At 40.9% G+C, this 18,903-nt stretch overlaps 1 protein-coding gene across 4 annotated transcripts in view; it reads right to left on the bottom strand.

Moving 5' to 3' along the window:
- The window catches only part of LOC145350125 (myosin light chain kinase, smooth muscle-like), a 331,906-nt gene that overhangs the window by 179,766 nt on the left and 133,237 nt on the right, over positions 1 to 18,903 (bottom strand). For all 4 annotated transcript variants that reach the window (XM_080199061.1, XM_080199060.1, XM_080199063.1 and 1 more), the window contains 4 exons: positions 12,841 to 13,003; positions 6,748 to 6,913; positions 1,983 to 2,004; positions 167 to 1,824 (listed from right to left, as the gene is read on the bottom strand). In XM_080199061.1, coding sequence (XP_080055187.1) covers positions 167 to 1,824; positions 1,983 to 2,004; positions 6,748 to 6,913; positions 12,841 to 13,003 — 2,009 coding nt within the window. The remainder of the gene's footprint in view (positions 1 to 166; positions 1,825 to 1,982; positions 2,005 to 6,747; positions 6,914 to 12,840; positions 13,004 to 18,903) is intronic.

Here is an 18,903-nt window from a genome sequence, read left to right as displayed (position 1 = left end):
GCAAAATATATCATATACATTCACTTCAAAAATGTATGTTAAAAATTAGGATAATTGCAATTGGAATGCAAATCTCAACGAAAACAAAATTACAACAGAGTCATGTGATAATAAAGATATGGAACACGTTAAGACACAAAACAAGTGACATCCTTTGCTCACTTACTTTTACATCTGAACTTGACCTCTTCACCCTCTACCGTTGCCTGGCTTTGAGAATAAGTATGAAAGTCTGAGAGTGATCCTCTGGTCACTGGTTTTTGTTCTGTAATCTTCCTGCTTTTCTCTTGCAGTTTCCCAGCCTGTGAATACTGCATGGTACTGTAACTTTCTACATTCAACCGTGGGGGGATAACTTTCTTACAGTCATCTGTCTGTCTTCCTGGAACATCTTTTTTTTCAATGATTGGCTGGACTTCCATTTTGTGTGACTGAAGCATCAGTGTACTCTTGGATTTCTGTTGGCCTTGACTTGTTGTGATACCTTGCATTTTCTGTTGGTTGGGGTCTGCTGTAAGGCTTTGGATTTTCTGCTGGGAGGGGGTTATTGTAGCCATTTGGGTTTTTTGTAGGGTTGGGGCTGTTGTAGTTTGGGATTTCTGTAGGGTTGGGGCTGTTGTAGTTTGGGATTTCTGTAGGGTTGGGGCTGTTGTAGCTTGAGGTTTCTGTAGGGTTGGGGATATTGAAGTTTGGGATTTCTGTAGGGTTGGGGATATTGAAGTTTGGGATTTCTGTAGAAATGAGGATATTGAAGTTTGGGATTTCTGTAGGATTGGGGCTAGTGAAATTTGAGATTTCTGTAAGATTGGGGCTGTTGTAGTTTGGGGTTTCTGTGGGGTTGGAGATATTGTAGTTTGGGATTTCTGTAGGGTTGGGGATATTGTAGTTTGGGATTTCTGTAGGGTTGGGGACATTGTAGTTTGGGATTTCTGTAGAGTTGGAGATATTGAAGTTTGGGATTTCTGTGGCATTGGGGATACTGTTGATTGGGCTTTTTGTAGGATTGGGGATGTTGTTGTTTGGGATTTTTGTAGAGTTGGGGATGTGGCAGTTTGAGATGTCAGTAGAGTTGGGGATGTGTTAGTTTGGGATGTCAGTAGAGTTGGGGATGTGTTAGTTTGGGATGTCAGTAGAGTTGGGGATGTGTTGGTTTGGGATGTCAGTAGAGTTGGGGATGTGTTAGTTTGGGATGTCAGTAGAGTTGGGGATGTGGTAGTTTGGGATGTCAGTAGAGTTGGGGATGTGGTAGTTTGGGATGTCAGTAGAGTTGGGGATGTGGTAGTTTGGGATGTCAGTAGAGTTGGGGATGTGGTAGTTTGGGATGTCAGTAGAGTTGGGGATGTGGTAGTTTGGGATGTCAGTAGAGTTGGGGATGTGGTAGTTTGGGATGTCAGTAGAGTTGGGGATGTGGTAGTTTGGGATTTCTGTAGGGTTTCTGCAGTAATTTGGGATTTCTGTTGGCTGGGGGCTGTTGTAAGAATCTGGGTTTTGTGCTGAACAGGAATTTTCTTTATTTCTCCTTTTGATTCTTGAAGTGTTACAGTACTTAGTCCTTTTTGCTGGAGTGTGATTTTTTTTACTTCTGTCTTTGGTTCAAAATGAGATTTGTTTTCTTTGATAGTTTTTTCTGTTCTCTGTTCAATCTCTGCTTTCTGTTTCTCAGAGGCTGCCACCGTCCATTTCACCACTTTCAAATTTTCCTTGGGTTGATTAGTGAATGTACTGGCCCCCTCTTTCCTCATTTCAACACCATTTGTAGCTGCCTGTTTCATTTCCAGCGGCTCAAGAGTTTTGGCGCTATTGTTTCTTTGCTGCACCGGTGCACTAGTGATGAACACAAACAATCTTGTTATCTCATTGACATATCCACCCACAAATTAACAGACTGATACAAACAAAAAATTGGAGGAACACATAGGATGACAGGTGCAGTGTATATTTAACATCTGAAATTCACGATGCTGCTTTAAGCACATACTTACATTTCAGATGTTGAACTCATACCTGTAAAGGAAAAGGAAAATTCACTTGAATGTCAGTTGTTTGAAACAAATCTGTAAGGTTTAAAAACAAATACTCAATAAAAAACTTTATTATTCTAATTTGATTAGAAGTAGTTTACCAAGAATGCAAATATTAATGAGTAATAGCCGATATTGAACTCTGGCATTCTGACCAACTCTTGTAATGAGAAATCTGAATATGCATGGTTCCTCCATCTATAATGTGTGATACTGCAAAGGAAGCATATTAAAGGAGAAAATTCAAAACTAAAGTGAAGTACACAATTATTGAAATGGGAAGACCAACATAAGGAAATGTATATTAATGAGGTGTCTTATTAAATTCACCTAGGGAAAGCCTCATGTCAATTATGCCTGTTTCAATGAGATGTACCTGTCAATGTTGTTATAGATAGATAACACCTGAAACTGCTTAAAACCATAGTGCAAAAAAGTAGTATTTTGGATTTTCATGACTATGAAACTTGGGCTTGAAGCCATAGAACCATACAATGGTGACATCACAGAAGGAGGCCATCTAGCTCATCACGTCCACATGGCTTACTATAAGAACTATTCAGCCAGTGTCACTCCCTTGTCTTTACCCTGGAGCTCTGCAAATGTTTTCTCTTCAGATAATTATTTAATTCTGTTTTAAAACTACAATTGAATCTGCTCCCACAACAGTCTCAGGCAGCACATTCTGTACCTTGATCACTCATTGCATGAAAAGGATTTCCTTAGCTCACCTCAATGATTTCTGATCACCCCAGTTCCTATAGTTCTACATCCTCTCTGTTACTGAACAGAGTAGTGGGACAGAGTAACAGGTTTCGCTTTTCCTCATCCTTCCCACCAACATGCAATTCTTCACACTTCTCTGTGCTTCACCTGATGTGTCCTTCCTTTTCATCAGCCTATGTCTATCCTCTTGACATCTATCACTCTCCTCCTCACTCTTCACAACATTTTCAAGTCTAGGGGCTGGATTTTGGCAAATACCAAAATGTCTGCCCCCACCCTAACCCCGCCAACCTCCTCATTGCCTCAGCCCAACATTCGAACAGATTCACAGAGTAGAAGCCAAAACTCGGAAGGACCATTTGAATTGTGTGCTGAGTACAAACAGGACCATTTTGGCAAAAATCATAACCTGCAGTATGGGAGTCACATACTGATGGTGTCTATGTAAATGTCCTTGAAGGACATATTTGGGTCTGTTTAAATGTCATGATCTGAAGTTTATTTTAAATTTTCCCCTCTTTAAACATGAACAAACAGGCATAAAATGTCAGTGAGAGTTAAAATATCCCTCTGCTGTACAGCTTTTACTGACGGGACATTGGATTTAGGTTAGAAAGAAACAGTCCCAAGACATCGGATTAGGTGGATTGGTCATGTTGAATTGCTCTTTAGTGTCAGGGGGATTAGCAGGGTAAATATGTGGAGATAGGGCCTCGGTGGGATTGCGGTCGGTGTAGACTCAATGGGCCGAATGGCCTCCTTCTGCACAATGGGGATTGTATGATTATCATGTGGTCATGAAGATTCAATAGAGGTCTTTGTTACCATTTACCCAAGGGATATCATTATGTTATTATGAATACTCATCTGAGTTTCAAAAGCCCCAATTATCTCTGCTGGGAGTTCGGAGTTTACATTATTATTGACAGTTTATAGTCTATTAAAGAATTAGCTACCTTTGATGTGGGGTCTGAATAGAGGCTTGTTTGTTTTATCGGAGATTAATCCCTTGAGGAGATTTAAAAGTTTTGAATATATTTTATAAATGAAGATTTTGAGTATCAAGGCTCCTTTGATTGGCCTTTGGTGGATACTGCATCAGTAGATATGGATGCGGCATGGGGATCTGAGGGGACATAGGAAGAATGTGGAGGTCATGAGTTGACATGGAGGAGCGATGGGGAGTAGGTAGAGGTGTGGTGGGACATGAGGGGTGGGGGTTAAGAGGCTTAACAGCATTGAAAACAACTGGGACAAAATTCCAGAGAACTAAGGCAGGTCTTATAGCCTGCCCACTTGGCTCCTGTGGTCGCCTAGGATCTGCTTCTATCCCAGGATTGGCATTCCCCACCTGATCCTGTCCCTTCATCCCCAGACTGTGAATTGAGGCTACCAGGACCCTGTATATAGAGGCGGTCTACTGGTTTGGAAATTTCCCCACTGGAGCTACCCACTTTGGGAGTATAAATCTGGCCCTAGGTCATTAACTTAGACCAAGAAAAGTAGTAGTGCTAATATCAAATCCTAGAGAATCCCATTTATACCTTCCTCCAGTCTGAAAAACAACTATCCATACTACTGTCAGTTCCCTGTCACTAAACCAACTTCATATCAATATCATCACTCTCCTTCTTATTCCGTAGGTTTCAATTTTGCTGACTGTCCTGTTATGTGGTACCTTGGCAAATTTTGTTTGGAAGTACAAGTGCACCACATCAACTGCATTCCCCTCATCAACCTTCATCGGAAATTTCAATCAAATTAGTTAGATGCAATTTTTCCCTAATAAATTGAAACTCACTTTCTGTAATTAATCCATCTTTACCCAAGTAATTTGTTAAGTTTGTCCTGGATTATCATTACTAAAAGCTTTCCTAACATTGACACTGGATGCATTTCTCTGCCTCCCCTCAATGTTTTTCTCTGTGGTAGGAAGTGGTGCGCCATTCACTGATGGTGGGATCATCTGCTCCTGCCACTATCAATGGGTGTCCCATTAAAGCCACCCCACACTGCTGGGAAACCTGTGGCATGGGGTGTGCTCAACGTATCTGAGGAGGATTGGAAGGTTATGATTAGTGCCTCTGCAATTTCCACCCTTATGTCCCACAGTCTCCAATGCATCTGGTCTGGTACTGCCAGGCTTTCTCATATCTCCTCATTATCATTTTTAGGCTATCCACTGTTCAAACTAATTCCTCTCTCATTATAACTGTGGCAGCATCTTCTTCCTTGATAAAGACAGATACAAAACATCTGTCCACCATACACATATCCCTTTCTTCGTCTGTAATTGGCCCCACTCCTTCTTGTACCACTCTTTTATTATATGTTTATAAAAGACATTTGGATTCCATTTTATGTTCACTGTCAGTCTCTCCTCGTGCTCTCTCTTCACTATTTGTTTTTATTCACTGCCTTTCCACACCTTCCATATTTAGCCTTGCTTTCTTGGATTATCAACTAGACATCTGTCATGCACATCCTTTTCTCTTCCATAAGTTTAGAGCTGAAATGTTTTCAAGTTTTGTGACTGAATTTAGACCTCACCTGCCATTCTTATGTTTAATGTCTATTCATGCCTGGTGTGTCCATTACATTTTTCTAGTTAACATTTTTCTAGATAACACCCAAGACCAAAGTTTAAGTCCATAGGCTATATTGCAGGGTAGTTCTAAGGTTACAGAGAATGAAAGGATGCTACAGACTTAGAAACTACAACATAAGGCCAATATGGCAGCAACTGTAAGCTTAAAGGAACCATCTTTCTTAAGAATGGAATGAAATTAAGGACATCTTCAAGGAGAAACATTGGTAGAATGAGAGTGGCAGCAATGGAAAATGCTGTCTATAATAAGTCTTTATTATAGAAGTGAGAACATTTCTTTACCAAGGACAAGATGACAAGAAAATTGAATTAATAATTTTTTTTTTAGGTGAACTTGCTAGTAGAAGTGCTTATAGAAGTATTTAAGGTGAAATGGATGGTTTGTGGAAGTTACAAGAGTGCTTCCAAGAGGGAGAGGAAGATAGCCATTAGTATGTTGTTTCAACAGAGGTGTACTTCACAATTCATAACGGACATGCAAAGATTAAACTTAAAGTTAACTTGATGTTTCCGATCGAGTGATTAAGGTGCCTAACATGAATGGGTATAAGTTATTTGAAAAAGTATGGTTGGAAGTTTCATACATTTCAAAATTACTGTCCAATTCTTTTATGGGATGGAATATTTTGCTGAATTTCTTTTGTTTCCAATAACTGTCCCTGGGGAAATCAGGAATTTCTTGTGTTGATCCTTATTAAACTGGGATTGGTTGCAATGAACATGCAGTGAAGAATGTACAGTCATATTATTTTCTTAGAAATACACTGGAAAGTTTTAAAGGAAGGCTGAATACAAGAATTATCTGTTCTGTGCCAAGGGTTCACTTTGTTTGCACCTTAAGCTGATAATTAATCTACAGTGGACGGGTTTTTGTTGACACATTGGAATATATAGTCAGGCTGCAAAAAGGAGCAGTTAGCATTTCTTGAGGAGCTAAATTCTGTTAATTTTCATTTGCCAGAGATAAAGAAGTGAGTATTGTAATGATTACTTTGTACAGATCAAGCATTAGGAAGCTTAGAATTCTAAACACAGAATTGAAAGAAAGAAAATAATTCTCTGCATTGCCTCCAGATGTGGAATGTGGCTCCAGATCACGCAGACTCAAAACACAGGCCTAAATGAAATTATCCAATGACAATATAAAATCTGATAGAGATATAAAAGTTAAAAGGGAATAATTCTACGATGGGAAGTTACTTTATTTTGATCAGTGCTTTATCAGTGCACTTGTCATCTCAAAATTTATAGTGGTGGATTGTGATTTTTTTTCCCTCCAATTAAAAGCTCAGTGTTTACAAAATAGCTAAATAGACGAGGGACTTTAAAGGGGCAATGTGAAGAGTCAGGAAAAACAATTTTCTGAAAAATAGACCCAAATAGCATTCATACTTTGAAATATGAGCTCTACAGATGCCATTGCTTTTCCAGAATTATTCCTCACTAAACACACATAGTTTCCAGCATCCTCTGCCTGTGCAGCTCGGATTTCCAAACAGTGAATCCCAGACTTCTCAAACATGTTGAAATGATCACTTTGTTGCAACTCCACATCACCCTGGGGAAAAGAAGAGGTGTATTTTATGTTATTAACCAGATAGTTACTGCTCTGTTCTAAAAGCTAATTTTGAATAGTTCTCTGCAAACAGCATTTTAATCCCATGGTAACTCTCCCACTGCGCAAATTTGGCTTAACTTCAATCCTTCTTGATTCAGCCAGTCTTCGTTCTTATGGTGGGACACTGATTAGCACTGCTGCCTCATGGAATCAGGGACCTGGGTTCAATTCCAGCTTTGGGTGACTGTCTGTTTGGAGTTTGCACGATCTCCCCATGTCTGTGTGGGTTTCCTTTGGATACTCTGGTTTCCTTGCACAGTCCAAAGATGTGCAGATTAGGTGGATTGGCTATGCTAAATTTCCCCTTAGCATCCTAAGATGTATAAGTTAGGGGGGATTAGTGGGGTAAACTGGTGGGGTTACGGAGATTTGCTGGGGGGTGGGGGGCAGGTGGGCCTGGATAAAATGCTCTGTGTAAGAGTTGGTGCTGAATGGCCTCCTTCTGCACTGTAGGAGTTCTATGATTCCATGATTCTATGATTATTCTCAGCCTCAGAGATGTTGCATGCAACAAGCCGACTCATCAGAAAGGCTCCTTAATAATCAAGGGGTGAATTTATCTGCGATCACTTTCTCAGAGTTGTCTCCAATGTGTTCCACTGGGTTCTGTCATTTATTCTGTGGATGTAATCCTTTCTATTGTCCTTTGCCTTTATTTCAGGCTATGCTGGACCGGGATTTTACCAGTTCACCTCACCCATCAATGGACGGACAAGCCAATAAAATTGTGTGAGAGCCGAGAAATCAGGATCACGTCTGATTTCTCGGCTCCCATGATCTTATGGAATCTCATTGCAGGTTTCCTCTGGGTGCTCTGATTTCCTCCCACAGTCCAAAGATATGCAGGTTATGTGGAATGGTCATGCTAAATTGCCCCTTAGTGTCTCAAGATGTGTAGATTAGATGCTAAATGTGTGGGGTCATGGAGGTAGGGCAGGCGAGAGACTCTAGGAAAGATACTCTGTCAGAGAGTTGGTGCAGATTCGATGGGCCAATGAGCTCTTCTGCGTTTAGGGACTCTGTGATTCTGTGGATTCTTTGATAAATCTTATAATGTCTGCTGCCCTCAATTTATTGATCAGATTGCTTATGAAGCATGTTTCCTAAGAATTAGATAAACTTACACAAGAAATTCCCTCTGAAAAATCTGCCCTCAGTAAACAGAGCAGCCATCGAAATAGTCAATGAAATGTACATTGTGAAAGTAAGAATTTACATGAAGATATTTAAAGCAATTAAATATAAAAAGATAAAATCAGCCCTGTACTCCAGTTTCCCTTGTAAATGTTCATTATATATTTCTCCCAACTCAGAAGACATAACACGGGCAATTTGATTTGAAATGAAAAAGCAGAAACTGAATCCTGATGCTCTCTGCTCATTTACTCAGGCATGTTTTGCTTGGATTAAAATTTCTAGAAAGCAGGAGTGAAATGGAAAGGGATGGTCTTAAATAGCAAGCATGAGAGTCTCTGATGCACTTTGATGAGTTAAGTGAGAAGGGACATGTTGGGAAAGTACATTTTATTTGAAAATCTTGTTTCACTTTAAACGAAACATGAATTTTCAGAGTTTGGATTTCAGAGAGATACGCAAAGTCCCTGCTGGGCTGTTATATGACATCACCTACTTGGAATATCCTTGTTCTGAAAGTGATTCCACATTGAAAAAAATTAGATCCACAAGTTCAGAATGACATAAGCATCATAGGATACTTTTGGCATGAGGATACAGAGTGGCAAGAGTCAATAGTGCAGGTTGCCTACTGTAGCACACAGTTAATTTAAAGTCGCTGTCCTGTTGCTGTTAATCGAGCCTTTGCTGACAGTTGAGGGGAAAGGGGGGGTGGAATTTCCATCTGCAGTCTCCCCAAGACTGGAAAATTTCACCCAAAGTCAACGGACCTTTGTGTGGTCTTGTCCACCCACTACATTACAGCGATGGGCGGGATGGGAAAATTGCACCCTCAGTCTTGCACCTTCTTGGCTCTCTTTGAGCTCAGAAGATTGGTGCTTAAAATCTAACAACATTTATGGGCATATATGTTTTTCTCCAAGAAGTGGGAAACTACTTGAACAAGAAGTGCCTTGGACATTCCTTCCTTAAATCTTTGTAAATTTCAAACGTCCACACTTGACCAGAATTAATCAGGATTCCAAAGAAATGAATTAGAAAGAAAGAAATTCCCCGGATAAAGGACTTCTCAAAATGCTTTACTAGACAACGTGCTTTTGAAGTGTAGTCACTGTTGTAATGCAGGAAACACAACAGCAACCAGATTGTGATAGCGAGCAGATAATGTGATTTTGTGCTTTTATTTGAGTGATAAATATTGGCCAGGGTGCCAGGGATAATTGTCTTGGGAAATCCTCCCAGTTTCAGCACAAATTTACCTGCTGACTTGAGAGGCCTGTTCAAAGTGGGAATGAAATGAGGTTGCATTCTTTCTTCAGCTGATTTTTCTGCTGGATTAGAGCAGGAAGCAACTGCTGAATAATGAGTCACACACAAACCCCACAGTGATGTCTTGCCTTCTTGGAAATTGAGGGTGTGCTATATATTTAAAAAGGCTGCAGGTTGCCTTAAGAGCTGATCACATGATTTGATGGTGATGTCCTAAGGGTGTTTGCAGAGGCTGCTGTTTTAATTTCAGTTTTGTATTCTGTGAAGAGCACAGAACAGCTCCTCAATTAATCTGTTGTGTGTTAATTTGAATGTACATGTGCAAACCAAGGCCTGGATTCTCCCAAAAATTTCTAAGTGTTGAATTTGTGTAAAAACTGGAGTAACTCATGCTGTTTTTTAAACAGGATTTTCAAAATGAATCTCCCATACTCTGTGCACTGCAGGCTGCCTCAGAGAAACTTACGCTGAACAATTGGAGGCAGGCTTACACCCAGTAAAGAGGTCAGCAGCATAGCGCTGAGCGGGTCACTGCTCATGTAGGCATCGAGATCAATGCATGCGCAGTAGCCCTGCACTGCTGGACTCTGAATCACTAGCCAATCCAATCGCTGGCCAGCCCCACGACCTGCATCGCTGCCCCTCCGATCAACCCACCTACTGATGTCTCTGGGCCAGCACCAATGTCCCCCTCCTCAAGCCCCAACTTCCCCAAACACCACCCCCAGCAGGCCAGATCTCCCTGACACCCCCAACAGTCCTGAACCCTCCCTAGCATGCCTGACCCTACCCCCCTGGCATCCACACCACCGTGATGGCCAGCCCAATTAACACCTTCCCTCACTCTGCCACTGATCCAGATTGCCAAGTGGCAGCAGGACCCCTCCATCCTCAACCCACCAATCTCCCCCCATAGGCTCCGTCCCCTCTGGTCCCAACCCCTTGGCAGTGCCCATCAGGCTGTGCCAAGGTGTCCCTTGGCAGTGCTGGGGGCCAGGCTGGCACTGCCAAGGTGGCAATGTCTGGGGGTATACCCCTTACCCCTGACCCTCTGTAGGACTGCCATGGCCTCCTAAAACCTGGTGTTGTCAGACTTTTTACTGTGTTTACGCCAGTCCAACGCTGGCATACCCACATCATCCCTTCACACCAGCAGGGTTGGGCTACTGCGCACGCATTGATCTCTGTGCCTACAGATTGATGCATGAGCAGTGACCCGCTCAGCGCTATGCTGCTGACCTCTTTACTGGGTGTAAGCCTGCCTCTAATTGTTCAGCGTAAGTTTCTCTGAGTATCATTAGTGGGGAGCTGTTGTAAACCCTGCTGGAGTGAAACACTCTGGTGGTGGGGGGGGGAGAGACTAGTGGGCTGGAGACTTAAGTCCTGGGCTCACTAATCATATGTAAAATATATTAAAATTGCCGTTTGAAAAAATTATGCAGCTCTGCGGCGATTTCTGCTTGAGCCATTTGTCTGCAGCAAACTGCAAAATCCAGCCTGGGTACACTATGCCACCCAGGCAGTCGCCTTGCTTGACTGAATAATACCTCCCCTGTTCATTATTCTGTTGTAACCCATTGGTGCCTGACTGCATCACACTTTTCATAGTTCTCTTGTTTTTAAAAAGCCTGAAGGGTGTCAGCTTTTAATCAGCCAAATCTCCCCTCTGCATCTCCACCCCCTCCCCCATCAAATCCATTAGTTGAACGTGGCAATGATTCCCCCCTTGCTGAGTTCAAATGAATAGACATGTCAAAGGGACAATAAGTGCAATCAGTGGGTTGTGAAAAGTATCTTTCATTGCTTCTAGGAAATTGGTCAGATACACAGCCTGAAACCTAATCTACCCCAGCCAACCCTACTGTCCTACAGCATTAACTCTTTGGGAGCTAGCCACATTGTACTCAACAGTTAGACTTTGAGCATACATTGCATTCATGTCTCCCCCAGGCAGCATAGTCTGATATCATGAAAGGTAACAATAAATAAAATGAATGCAACAAATAAAGCAAGCTACACAACAACAATTTGCAGATAGCTGGAGTTATAGAATTTACTTTTGCAACATCTGTGATAGAAGATAAAAAATAACATGGGTTGATTAAGGGGAACTTAGGGTGGAGATGTTCGAGAATCAATAAAGACACACTTCTCCTCATGGATCTTTTCAAAGGAATAGTTGTAGCAATTCTGAGATCTTGTTACTTTAACTCAGGAATCATTAGCCTATATGGACTCAAGAAAATCTTTTATTAGTTTTCTTTTCTCTTGTAGTTATGGAATATTGTGCCAATTACCTTAAAATGCTTTTTTTGTTAGGAGTTGATTGAGGATTAGAAAATTGGAGCGGTGTTTTGTGTCCCCTCCGGAGATGCGTTTGGAGGCAGAGAGGGACAGTTTGATCAGGCAGGGAGGTGCGGAGTGAAAACCAGGTATGCTCTGGATGGGAAATGTGAAGGTGGAAATGTACCAGGGAACTTACAACACAGCACAACTACCCAGCAAAGCCCACTGGGTTTACCTGTGGCCTTCCAGTACTTAGGCACTGCTGCCTCACAGCACCAGGGACCTGGGTTCGATTTCCAGCTTGGGTCACTGTCTGTGCATGTTGTCCCCGTGTCTGCGTGGGTTCCCTCCCACAGCCCTTTGCTCCAATGGAAAGCTGCTGTTCTCTGATTGGCTGGCTGCTCTCAGGCAAGGGATTTTTGCCCTGCATCTTAATTTAATGGGAGGCTCCACATTGTGAGTGCCTGATTGCTTTCAATTTCTGTCAAGACTTCCAAAAATGATCAACATGGGATTCCAACTGGGTTCCCAACCAGTGGACATGAATCGCATCTCAAACACTTAGGCCCAAATTTTTGCAGCGTCATGGAGACTCTACAAATGTTTAAATGGTGGCCAGCTGGTACTCAAACTTTGGCAGTCCTGTTCTTATTTCTGTAAGATTCCATTTTCACAAGGTGGGCAGGGCTGAGTGCTGAGTTCAGACTCCAGTGCTGTAGCAATTACCTTAACCCACAGTGTGGAAGTTATGAATTTCTACAGTAGTTGCAAAAGCTCTTTAAGGTCTATTGAATGTTATGCTGTCAAGTTACTGGGGACATGATGGCCTAGTGATATTATCGCTGGACTATCAATCCAGAAACTCAGCTAATGTTCTGGGGTCCCAGGTTCAAATATCACCATGGCAGACTGTATTCGATAAAGATATCTGGAATCAAGAATTTACTGATGACTATAAAACCACGATTGATTGTCGGAAAAACCCATCTGGTTCACTAAAAAAAAAATCAGTTGAGGAATTCTTGCTTTAAAGGGCATTAATTATTAATTGTTAATGAATTGGGCAAAAACTTCACAAGAAATAGAAAGAACTTTTCAAAACATTATTCAGTTTAGTAAGTTATGAAACACAATAGTGTTGAGTTCTTTAAAAGCAGTGGAGACCAAGCTAGCTTTACCTTCAGCCAGGTGACTTGAGGATGAGGTCGGCCTGTTATCTTGCAGGTAAATTTGCCGTTCTGTCCTTCTTTGACAATCAGTCGTGTTGGTTTGGTAACAAATTTTGGTGGGCTTTCACCCCAAATACTTGGTCTATTTTCAATTGATGGAGTAGAATATCGGCTGTAAATAGAAGAAAGCAAAGCTTTTTAAAGTACTTCTATTATTTTGCACTTTACAAAGAAAACGATTTGGGAACTTTGAAGTAAAATTGTGGCATTGTTCAACCGTGGCTAAGACCCAAATTACAAAACATTTCTGATGACACAAAGGTCTTTTGCAGCAATGTTGACAGTCAGTGGAGGGGGTGTGGTTAATGATGGCCTAGTGGTATTATCGCTAGACTATTAATCCAGAAACTCAGCTAATGTTCTCAGGACCTGAGTTCAAATCCCACCACAGCAGCTGATGGAATTTGAATTCAATAAAAAAAATCTGGAATTAAGAATCTACTGATGACTATGAAGCCATTGCTGATTGTCAGAAAAACCCATCTGGTTCACTAACGTCCTTTAGGGAAGGAAATCTGCTGTCCTTACCTGGTCTGGACTACACGTAACTCCAGAGCCACAGCACTATGGTTTGACTCTCAACTGCCCTCTGAAGTGGCCTAGCCAAGCCACTCAGTAAGGGCAACTAGGGATGGGCAACAAATGCTGGCCAGCCATCAATGCCCATGTCCCATGAATGAATGTACATTAAAAAAATTATGACAGATATTTGGTTTTGGAATTGTTTGTTGGAGTTGCAAAAGTGCATTGTGGTGGGTTTGAAACGGTCACTGTTATCACAAGTATTAAGAAATAAAGAAGCAGTTAAGTGCCTCATTAATCAACTGTTTCATTCAGTGCCATGAGTAAGTGCTTTGCTTCTCCCAGGAAATATCATACAGTATCCTAAAATGTCTGCAGGATGTTGAGGGGTTGATTTTGGTATGGAGTATGGTTCTGCATACTCAATGGTATCAGCAGGAAAGTGAATCAATTTGTTGGTTGGCTGTTTCAATAAAGCCCAGAGATGGAATGGAAAGCTCGTCAGCCAGAAGCATATAATTTTTCCCCCGTTACTGGGCCATTTATAGCATAAATGGGCAGTAGCAAGGCAAAAATTGCTTGACTCGTACTTAAAATTATAAATAAATCTACTGAGAAAATTATCTGAAAAAGCGTTAGACAAACCTTTTTCAGAATGTCTATGCACTGGCTATGGAAATACGATATTTTAAAGATTGTGCACATGCCATAGGCAGAATTTTCATCCCAATGGTCTTGGAGGAGGGTTGCCAGCAAGTTTCTTGCTTGGCTGACGTGCCAGTAGGCTCCCACCTCTAACCTATTTTCAGGCAGGCAGCTTTTGGTGAGGGTGACAGCTTCCCACCTATTGGTGGTGGGATGGGCCCCTCCTAGCAGCATGATGATGGCAGGACAGAGGCATATCCTACAAAGAAACCCAATATGGATTTACCAAGTTGTAGGGAGTAAAGCCATAGCCTCAGGCCATCCCCTGGAGAGAGGATCCCTCTCTGCAATAAGGGTTTGGCAGATGTGGTCATAGTATATATTTTGCACAATTTACAAATTTTCCAAGGACAATCAATAATTAGTACAAAAGTCATAACTATTTAGAATCATAGAATTATAGAATCATGCAGACTTGAATCAGCAAGTCTGCACCGACCACAATCCCATTCAGGCCCTATTCCCGTTACCTCACATATCTACCTTGTTAATCCCCCTGACACAAGGATTATAGGATTAATTTAGCTTGGCCAATCAACCTAACCTGCATATCTTTAGACTGTGGGAGGAAACCAGAGCATCCTGAGGAAACCCATGCAGACACGGGGAGAATGTACAAATTCCATACAGACAGTGATCTGAGGCCAGAATTGAACCTAGATCCCTGGTGCTGAGGCAGCGGTGCTAACCCCTGTGCCACCATGACGCCCATCTAGGTAATGAGTGAAGATATGCATAGTTCCTACTATTGGGCATGTTTAAATGCTACGAACCATTATTATGGGAGATATGATGGAAAAAGGGCATGCTGGCCCCAAATAAAATATCTTTTCAGAAACAGAATTAATCAACATGAGATCTGTTCTTCTGAATTTCCTTTAATTTGTATCAGACAAAATGTCTGCTGGCTTGAACTCTCCACTCCACCCAGTTTCAAAAGTTGTGCCTCATTCATTATAAACAAGATGAGAACCCAACCCGGAAGGGGGGCCCATTTCTATCAAGGGAAGAGAGGTATCCCAACATAGCAGTGGCACATTCATTCAAGCAACTAAAGAAATTGGAAGAGCTTTAAAGGAACAAATGAGACCTAAGGATCTGTATACAAAGGGCTGAGATATAAAATCAGTTAAAATTTTAAGGGTTTAGAGCGAGGAGAAGTGCTCACTATTGGGCATTCTCCTACCAAGTTCCTCCTACCTTTGCCTCAGAAACTATGACACCTATTTCCTGGCCATCCCTTGGGTCGGTGGTAGTAGGGATGGGAAGTCAAAGTGATTTGTGGGCTTAGCTCCTTACTGCAACCCAATTGCATAAGGCATTGAGAGGCCTGCTGAGGGAAGAAACCCAAGGGTCGTGAGCCTCAAGACTAGATTTTTCCACTCAATTTGCAACATGGGAGGTCCTGAATTAGTTTTACATCTGTCAAAACAGATAAAATTGAAATTTAATCCAGAACACAGGAGTATGTGTTTCTAAATACTTAGGGCTCAGAGTCCATTTATGCTGCACGTTTCTGAGGTATCTGTAAGGGTCAATAAATGCTCATTGATGTCACAAAAATATATAATTTTTAAATTATGTTTCTATTTGATATGTAAAATTGGAGCATTTCCCTCCAAATTTGGTACATCTCCACACCACATTCCGGTTGGAAACCATAGTTTGAACCACAAATCATATGATCAGTTTCACAATGTACTAAAGTTGTCAGGAATGTAAATGAAAAATGAATCAGAGATTTATAATAGCCCCAGATCACAATGTCCCATTTCTGTAATTAAAAACATGATACAAAATTACTGTAACCTAACTCCCTTTGCTCTGCTTTTTTAAGACTTCAGCAAGTTATCAGACTGATGTTTGATTTGTTAAGTGGGTCAGACACAGTCTTAGATCTCATATCACCTTGTACATCTAGCTGAGAATGTTAGTAATAATAATGGAGAAATTTGAGACAGTAACTCTGAGAATGTCTTGTGTGTATTAGAATGACATTTTACTGGAATTATTATCTATATTCAACCAAAAAATTGAGCGTTCTTACTCATTGTCATTTAGATAAATGATAATTATTTTCTCTGAGTTCAGACAGTCTCCTTTATTTCCTGATTACCGGGACAATTTCACTGTAGGCTTTCATGTAATTAAACTGTCGTAGGTTTTAAACGTATCAGCATTGCCGTCCACATTTGGATACTGTAATAATTGATTTAATCAACTTGATGTTGGATTTGGCAGCTCACTACCACCTTCCCAAGGGCAAGAAAGGCTGGGCAATATATGCTGGCCCAGCCAGCGATGCCCACATCCACAAATAAATAGAAATATACATCGGCATACATACTGCTATAAAAATATTTCTGCCTCTCATAGTACTTCAGATGGTTTAGTTCCTCAAGGTAACTTATACTGAGCCTCACAGAGCAAATGGTTCCAAGTTTGATTCCTGGTCTATATTGAGTTAGTTGATCTTAGCTTTCGTGATAACAGGAGTACCACTCAGCTTCATGTGCACTTCATGTGAAATATATTTTCAATTTCATCAGTTCAATTACTATCTGTTAGGGACTAGATCAGAAACTCCAAGGTATATTATGAAGTTAGTCTGGTATTAATGCAAACATAATGTGTTTCACTCCAGGTGTGATTCTATTAACCCACTAGGAAACGTGTATTAAAACAAACATTATTTAACAATACAGTTAAAATATAACAAGAAGAACTCGCATTACTTTTACCAATTGAAATACTTAAATACAGTAAGGTGTAATTCTTAACAGCTAGCTATCTCTATAGTTCCAATTTAAGCAATATTCCCACAGATATATATCCTTCTTCAGAATCAGTTAACACAAAATCAGATGTGCACACGTAGGTGCTATGCTTCCAGCCTTTTAACCCCTCTGGACCAAGATACAGAGAGACACCTGTATTCTGATTCCCATGCAGCAACATCCAGAGAAGGATCTATCTTCAAATAGCAAAATCTTTGAGAAAGAGACCTATTTTCTAGCAGGTCCCTCTTTCCAGAGAGTGAAAGAAACATACAGAGAGAGCCACTTCTCTCTAAAGGCTCCAAGTAGCAACAGAACTTTTGTCTCTCTGTGAGACTAGCCTTGCCCAGTCACATGATTTTCTCTGTCACTCAACCTAATCAAGCCCCATTCTGAAAAATCCCCAGAGGAAAACACTCAAATAACAACACCGCATTAGCCCAGATTAACACAAATATTTCAGCAATTAGAATCAATTATGCCTCTCATCTGAGGTGTGGGGACCCATAGATTTAATAACCTGCAGTCAGCTCTCCTCCTTAAAAGGGAAAGCAGCCTATGGTCATTAAGGACTATGGCAATTTTACCTTCATCCGCCACGGACAGATCTCAGGAGCCACGTGGGTATGAAAAAATAAATGTTCAACAATCTAATATACCTCTAACTCATACACATTTGATAATGAAACAATTCCCATTCAACAAGACTATTCAAAGCTTTTAAATCACTACAAGTGAGCAATCCCTTATAAAACAAACTTCTGTTCAGATCCTACATCAAAGGCAACTATTCCTTTAATAGCCTCTTTAAACTGTCAATCAAACTATTAACTCATCACCCACCATTTTTAAAGATCTGTGGCATCTTCCCGACAATGAAAATCTGACCCATTGTGTACTATCCTTCGCGGCCTTCTTCAGTTAGTCAATTGTAATCAGCTTGGTTCATTCTTCTCCGCCATTTCTTTTCTCAGAATTATCTCAATAACACCCTCCTCATTGGCTCCATGTTACTGCTTTTGTTTGGCTCCACTCCAACCTGTCTCAATCTGGCCACCACATTTCTTAAAATCGCATTTTAAAAATTATTTTATGGGATCTGAGCATCAGCACTTTTTCCCCTGCCCTAATCATCCTTGAGAAAATCGTGATGAGCCACCTTCTTGAATTGTCACAGTCCGTCTCTTCCTCTTGTTTCACGTTGTTACCTCAATTACATTATTGGACCCTTTTCCATTAAATGCAAACTATTAGCAAAATCAATCATTGTTATGGAGTCATCCTGTAACTATGCTGATAACACGCAGCTCTTCCTGCTCATCATCATCCTTGGAGAGTTTTTCTGCAGTTTTGACAGCCCTTCTGCCAACATTACAACGGATCGGCAAATTGTGGAAATTCACCCTTAAGAGTGTTGAGCATGCATGATAAATATTAGCAAGTTCAGATTACATCAGAATGACTCAAAGTGGACTTATGTTCAAATTAATGAGAAAGAATAAAGACATATCCTAAATTTTTTGCAGGATAAAAAGGGAATTAAGGGTAGTGGAGAGCAGGTGGGTAAGTGGAACTGAACCACATTCAGATCAGCCACGATCTTATTGAATGGCGGGGCAGGCTCGAGGGGGTAGATGGCCTACTCCTGCTCCTATTTTTTATGTTCTTATGTTCTTAAAAGGGAAGTGGATTAATGCGTAAGTATGAAAACACACAGAAACAAGTTAAAACGATGGTTAGAGAGGTAAAGAAAGACTCGAAAAGAGCTTAGCTGCAGATACAAACTAAATTAGTAATAAGTACTTCTAGTATTTTAATGATTAGGTGGCAACTAGAGGGAAGAATCATAAAAGAGGCAAACTAGTTTGAATTAAAATATGAATGCCAGATAGTAACTATTCTGAATGATTACTTCCCTTTCATCTACACATGAGGGAAAGCATAAGAACCAAGTTCTGGGGTGGCACAGAGTGGAGAAGAATGAACCAAGATGATTACAATTGACTGA

This window comes from Carcharhinus amblyrhynchos, chromosome 11 (assembly GCF_965287045.1).
Source record: "Carcharhinus amblyrhynchos chromosome 11, sCarAmb.v2.hapA, whole genome shotgun sequence".
Lineage (NCBI taxonomy): Eukaryota > Metazoa > Chordata > Chondrichthyes > Carcharhiniformes > Carcharhinidae > Carcharhinus > Carcharhinus amblyrhynchos.
The sequence above is the reverse complement of the archived record's forward strand: the minus strand, read 5'-3'. Positions and strand labels throughout refer to the sequence as shown.